This window comes from Notothenia rossii (genome assembly GCF_949606895.1).
Source record: "Notothenia rossii genome assembly, chromosome: 9".
NCBI lineage: Eukaryota > Metazoa > Chordata > Actinopteri > Perciformes > Nototheniidae > Notothenia > Notothenia rossii.
Genome location: NC_136907.1, coordinates 64,958,490 through 64,965,544, shown reverse-complemented (window position 1 = coordinate 64,965,544; position 7,055 = coordinate 64,958,490). Strand labels below are relative to the sequence as shown.

The 7,055-nt window shown below is 40.4% G+C and overlaps 1 protein-coding gene across 1 annotated transcript in view; it reads right to left on the bottom strand.

Annotated features, from left to right (window-relative positions):
• Window positions 1-1,378: 1,378 nt before the first annotated feature.
• kmt2cb (lysine (K)-specific methyltransferase 2Cb) overlaps window positions 1,379-7,055 on the bottom strand; it is a 72,333-nt gene continuing 66,656 nt past the window's right edge. Inside the window, exons 53-61 of the mRNA XM_079651033.1 lie at window positions 6,569-6,679; window positions 5,360-6,476; window positions 4,883-5,019; window positions 4,627-4,769; window positions 4,333-4,507; window positions 4,127-4,243; window positions 3,969-4,042; window positions 3,314-3,422; window positions 1,379-3,198 (exon numbers count right to left, since the gene is read on the bottom strand). Of these exons, the coding sequence (XP_079507159.1) occupies window positions 3,106-3,198; window positions 3,314-3,422; window positions 3,969-4,042; window positions 4,127-4,243; window positions 4,333-4,507; window positions 4,627-4,769; window positions 4,883-5,019; window positions 5,360-6,476; window positions 6,569-6,679 (2,076 nt within the window). The 3' untranslated portion in view covers window positions 1,379-3,105. The remainder of the gene's footprint in view (window positions 3,199-3,313; window positions 3,423-3,968; window positions 4,043-4,126; window positions 4,244-4,332; window positions 4,508-4,626; window positions 4,770-4,882; window positions 5,020-5,359; window positions 6,477-6,568; window positions 6,680-7,055) is intronic.

Sequence of the window (7,055 nt, the reverse complement as noted above, 5' to 3'; positions counted from 1 at the left end):
TTGAATACATGTAGTGGAGTAAAAGTACAATATTTACCTCTAAATTGTAGTGGAGTAGCCTACAATGTAGCATAAATTGGAAATACTCAAGTAAAGTAGGCCTACAGGTATCTCAAAATGTTACTTAAGTACAGTACAGTGAATCTACTTAGTTACTTTACACCACTGATAATGTTAAAAAATAAATATTGATTCAAATAACCAAAAAACAAATAATTACAATGATAGTAATATTAATCTTGTCCAAACAAAGGAAGTGAAGGACATAAAATATCCTAACAGACACTTAAAGTACACAATTAAAAAGACCCCAGTAATAAATGATCATCTTTGATATGCAATATATTCATTATAGCTCTGCATAAGCAGCTTTTATGAAAGGACCCTACAATGTGCTTTGCACACACATATGTTGTTTATGACAGGGTGTGGACTATTTTGTATCAATAATAAGCATCAGTATGTTAATAATATTAATCCTACAATCCAATGGGAAGCAGTGTACAGATGCTAACATAATGGAACATGCAACCAACATAATCCATCTCCATTGTATTAGGATGAATAGCTTACTGCAATCTAAATAGTATAAGAAATGGACCTAAATCATCTCCAGAGTTTACTTCAAGAAAGGAAGAGGAAGTATAAAATATCGAAGACAACTGTTACAAGTTGTTTAGCTTCTGTGACTACATGAGCTAAGGACAGAGGATCCACTGATCAGAGTGTAACACAGCCTAGGAGTGTATGGGCTTTTGGCAGTAAGCGTTGAGAACATCGTGTTTTAGAGTAGATAATAAGCCTCAAGTTAAGCGTGCTCTCACATGGTCATATTAACCTGATTTGCCCGCTAACAAGATGTAGGTCCCGGCACACAGAATACACCATCTAATTAATCATGTATCTTTGTACCTGCCTTTACACCCCAGTAAGGTTCAGATCATCCACCTTGTTCGAGATGAATCTCAGGGATCACAAGATGATTCAAGAGATAAAGGTATGCATTAAAAAAACGTTGCCAATTAATTTTCTAACCATGGATTTATTGTTTAAGTGTTATTTGAAGAAAAACTGAAATCTTGGGAAATAATGGGTATGTTTACTAATTATACATGTATCTGTAATCAATGATGGAATATTTTGCTAATCACAGCCCTAACAGGGGTCACAAGGCAAACAGCCTGGAAACCGCGTATTTGCTTGTATTCCAAGCAATAAACTTCCTCTAAAAATGTACTGTAATTTATTACTAATTATGTATTATGAAAATAATCGTTATACTTTGCTTGGCATCTTCAAAGCTAGGGAAATGAAAGATATTTACAGCTTAATAGTCAACAATTGAAAATACGATAATTGAAATTACGTACACAGATGGTTAACATGTAAAATAGTTTATTTTTGTAAATGTTTCTAAATTCAATTCCACAAACTCCAAACCTCATACTCTGTACACTTCAAAAGGCATTTTCAAAAAAAAGAAGAAAAAAAAAAGGAAATAAAAATCTGACTACACAACCAAGAAAATGTAGCACAAACACACTGGCAGGATGATATAATATCATACAAGAGAAAAATATCCAAGAAACAATTTTGTTACAACCATTCATTGAGAAAATATATACAATTGAGTCTTCGGAAAGTTAAAAAAATACATGCCATATACATTACAAGTTCTAAGACTGTCTTCAAAATTTTACAGTCGACTTGAAATTGTGCACGCAAAAACTCTTCCGTTTCTAAGCATGTGACTTGTGAAGTGTCAGTATAAGAAATATTTCTGATTAAGGAGAATGCCATTTCAGTCCAAAAAAAAGGTAGAACACCCTCCGGTTCCAAACACCAGTTCCCTGTTACGATTCTTCCTGTCACACTGGTTTCGTCTAACTCACAATATCATTAGACGTTTGCACCTTATTTTAAAAGCAATGTAAAAACAAAAAACAGGTAAATACATGTCGGTGTTTCTATCCGTGTTAAAAAGTTAAAAAGTCATTTTTGGGTTTCAAAACCTAATTCACAGTTCTTTAAAATCAAACCTGATTAACAGCAAACAGATCACACTGATCCCTCACTATTTGAAGATTCTTTCTTTTCTTGATTCTGTAACTTATAACTCGTTACGTTAGTCAACAAAAATATTTCTTTTTTTGAGTGGTCAAAGCATGTGTAAGTCACAAAACACTACGCTACAATACCTTACTTTTAATACAACAAAAATACTTTGTGAATTATTGTGGTTATATTACAAATTCTGTACAGAATAATCATAATATATACTCTCAAACTGAAATAACATCCATCTTAAATAAATTTCAATGACAAACGGAACAAAAACAATTTAAAAACACCCAAACATCGAGAAGGTTAAGGTAGTATTTGGTCGGTTATTCCTATAGTTTTCTTTATGTACATTTATACAATAGTAACAGCATGTCTTCCTCAATCTTTAAAAACAAAAGTAATCTAGCCTTCTTTAACTCAATCTCATCATTTTGAGAATAAAATTCATTCACTCAGTAATAAATACAAAACCTCTCGAATTCCACACAAATCACATGACAGAGACCTATGATAAAACTGACTCATGGAATCAAGTATTTAAAAAGTTTTCGGGTGTGTGTGTTTTTTTGTATATTTTCTTTTTTTAGTGCAAGTTAATATTCCCTTCGCGGTATTCGTTGCTGTACATTCCTCATTCAGTGATGTCTACATTTAGTCATACGGTGTATACATTGACAGTATGAAACAAAAGGGCCTGCCCTTAGTAAGCAATAAGGCCGCACCCTGCACAGTGCTTTCTCATTCGCTGGTGGATTCCGCACCCCATGTACACCCAACAGACACACAGACACATACAGACACACAGAGGCATCTCATACAACAGAGCCCCTCACATATGGCACGAGTCACACCCTGCTACTGTGTTACATCTCCCTTCCTCCGGCCGATTTCCTCTCCGTCGTCTCCATGAACCCACTTGTGAATTCATTTATCTCTCTCAGGGCTCAGGCCTTCTGCTCATTCATAAAATGACTTTAATGTGAAGCCTTTTTTCTCTGCATCCACTCTATAGCAAGGAATGCATTTAAGTTTGTCGTTTCCTCAGTTAATCCACTTCCTGCATTCGGGAGCTCCACAGAGGCAAGCAATCTTGTTCTGACCCGCCACAGTGTCAAACTGGTAGTCGAAACAAAGCTGGGACACAGGGAGAGAGTCATCAGTTTTTAAGTATCGTCATCATTTGAGCTTTTGACAAGATTCAAATCAGTTGTTTAAGTAACAAGTCTAATTGAGAAATTAAGATATTCACCTCCTCTCCTTTTTCAACTCTGCGATTGCAGCTGATGATGATTTTGTAACCCCGCTCAAATGTGACCACCTCAGCAACACAGTTAGGGGCACAAGAGTGGTTGACATATCTAAAAAAAAAAACAGAAGTGAAAAACAGATTTCAAACACAATCACACAACTGTCTCGGCATGAATGTGAAGAAACGTAGCTTTTGTATTTAAAATAATTGCAAATTACACTTATGATATATTCTTCACATAAATCAAGTATTTTGGTTTGGAACTGAATTTAGAAAATTGGAAAATGCATTTCATTTAACTTGAGCTAGATTTCTAATGCTACTACCACTACTGATACTACTTAATATTATACTTTTCCTATTCTTTGTCACATGTATTTTCTTTTTTTAATAATAAAGGCTGAAGCATTTATTTATCTCTGTGAAGCTTTTTTATGTTATTGTGTTTTTTGAAAGTCAGTTGAATGTGTGTAAGTGTAAAATGGTTTTTAAAAAGCGTGTCCTTAGTGGCAGAAGGGCAATACAGATTGAATAGGGCACCATCTTGAAAAAAACTGTGTGCAGAAGATCAGTGTCGTTGATTTGGAGCTGCAGGACAACGTTATTAAATGTTCTCTTTAAAAATGTCACAATAAGCAAAGGAATCTCACAGTACCTTGCTAGCCCTCCAGTTCGAGTGGCATCTACAACGTGTTCGCTGTCGATGCGGAACATGAACACTGTTCGGTTCTGTCGAGGAGAGAAGATAATTAACATGCCGTTTGTCGTGGAAGGGGAATTTCAGCTTTTAATATATTCAAATCAGATGAATACCTGAGATTTGTAGATCTTCTCCTTGCTGACGGCGACCTCATTTCGGAGGACGGTTCCATTGTACTCGATCACCATAGTTTGTTTTTCGATGTCTCTCGCAGCAAACAGTCCCAGGCCCTGCGAACACATCACACACAAAAAGGTATTCATTCTGTCCACATGACTCCGTATCAAAAAGCTGAGAAAGCATCTGATTGGACACTGACCTGGATGCGGGAGCGGGCCAGGTAGACATTGGCTCTCCACTCGCTCTTCATCCACCGATATTGAGAAGACCTGGGGTGCATTACTGCAGTCTTGCTAGGGGGGGCGCCACCTTCTCCTTGGGCCACATTCTGGTTAGACCGGGCAGTGCTGCTGGATACAGCTATCGCATGTGGCCTTTATGTGAAGAGGGGGATGTAATGAAAATAAAATAACACTGCAAATATAATAATACCCTTTGTGTTGTACTTGGTGACAACATACAGATAACTAATGTCAGCTTCACTCAAATGTACCTGATCACCAGCGAGGTGAAGGGAGAGCTGGTTCTCGGCTGCGCGCGAGCACTGCCGGCTGGATTGAATATGAGAGGCAGCTCCACAAGAGGGTGGCGTCCGTAACGGAACGAGTACCTGACACAAGCTTCCACTCCTGGGAGCTGGAATAAAAAATAAGGTTTTAAATACCGCAGCCTCTACAGAGTATGACCTAAGCAATTCTCAAAATGTATATCGTTTAATCTGAGTAAAACCACTAAGAGCGCCAACAAACCGATTCAGAGATCTTGGTGACTGCGGGGACTGTGAGGCCAAACAAGTCCTCTCCTTTCAGGTAAACAGGGAAGAGCTTCAGAGTGCCTACTTCATTCCTCTTCTCTGAAACAGGACCCAGAACTTTGTCCCACACTCCTAATAACAGACACACACAAATACATGGCACAAAATTAGCAAGTAAATTCAATAATTGATATAATAAGTAAAAACACTACAGTTAGCATTATAGCAGTCAAAGAGAGTGGACATTTAAAATGATGTTGCACATATTTCAATTCAACAACTTTATTCTATATATAAACCTGCAATGGCCTTATATTTGTATCTCTCCCTTTATTTATACATTTGTATTACACTATGCTTTATTATGCTTCTAATGTATATTTGTGTCATATTTGTTACTGCAAAATACAACTATAGGACAAAACAAATACAGCTTAACAAGTACAAAATGAAAGATTATGCAAGAACAGACCTTTAGCAGAGCTGTCAGTCAGGACCAGGTCTTTGTAGCCCTGTTCGATGACTTTGATGGAAAACTCCGGAACATTCTCTCTGTCCTCAACAGAGCAGACGTAGCGGCATCGGTGGTTGCCATGACGCATGCTCCAGTAGATGCGGCAAGTCTCGTAGCCAACTGGAAAGATGGCTGTGTTGGAGTGGAAGGCTGCCATTTGTAGAGGGGTGAGTTGGCCGATGGCGTGCAGCACCAGGCTGCCCACTCTGAAGGTGTAGCCCAACTCGGGCTGCCGCACCGCCGTGGCAATCTGACGCACCTCGTCTCTTTGCACGTAGACGCGCCTGAAGACAGCGAAACAACGCAGCTCGTGATCCAGCGCCTGTCCGGCGGTCCCCCGGGGCCTGTGGGCGTGGCACAGCATGGTCTTGTCCTTGAAGAAGGTGCAGTGAGCTTGCAGAGCGCAGGTGAAGTGGTAGACGTTGGTGCAGCGCAGGCGGTTGCAGCCGCTCGTGGCTCCGATCTGCTGGCAGTAGGCGCAGCGCACCGTTTGGCCCCGACGCATTGCGAGCTCCACGTTGATGAGGGCCCCGGACTGCGTCTCGTACACCTCCGTCGACCACAGGGCACAGTTTAGGTGAACCCACACATCGAGGTCTAGATTGAGAAGTCGCGCAGGGCCGTCGGTGATCCCGTCTCCAAACTGGTGGCAGAAACAGCAGCGCCGGTGGTCCCGCAGAGAGACAGGAGGGCGCAGCGAGGCCCCGAGCTTCTTCAGGAGCTCGTCGATCTTATCCTCATCTGTGAGTTGGGAATTCCCTCTAGGCACTACGACCTGGACCGTCCACTTCCTCCAGCGGAGTCCTTTCTGTCTCTTTCCCTGGTGCCAGCCTTCATGAGATCTCTGCCGAGCCTTTAGCTTCACCGTGACTTTGATGGCATCGGACTTCATCTCCATCTTGGATGTGCCGCCTGCCATGGGGAAGGGAATAGGAGGGGTGGAGGGGGGAGACTGCTTGGGCTGAAGCTGAGCCAGGCAGTGAACATCAAGCGATGACATGTTGTTGTTGTACTGGTGGGACGTTTTAGAAAGGCTTTCCGATTGCTCGCAGGAAGGCAGAAGGGACACTGATTCCTGAAAAGATGAGAGAAGAGCCATTATGTAAGGCATAACATCTGAAATAATCAAATCAACCGCATGTGATTTAGAGCCACTGCAGTACAAACCTTTGTTTCTGTGGTTGATCTGGATTGCACGGGTGTTGAGGAACAGTAGAGAAGGAAGCAGCTGTGACTGCAGAAGACCAGATCTTCAGATTTAAAACGGCCTCCAGATTCCTAATGAGGGAAATCAGTTTGAGTTTTAACAGCCTGACTAAGGAATGTTTAATCAAAGCTCGACCAACGTGAGCTGCTTAAGCTCAACTGAAGTTATGAAATAAACATCAAAAACATACAATATTGAAATAACCAAAATCCTAAAGATTAAAGTCATGGGGTATTTAACCTACTAATGAATCTGAAGCTGATTTAACTACAGCGCGGGAGATTTACATAATCAGAGGATATATGCATTAATACTGCTGTGCTGCTGTGTGTGTGTGTGTCTATGGTTCCTTAGGCTGAATGTAGATAATCTATCCTCTAAGGCAGGGGTGGGCAATTATTTTTTCCATGGGGCCACATGAGAAACAAAAAATATTGTGGAGGGCCG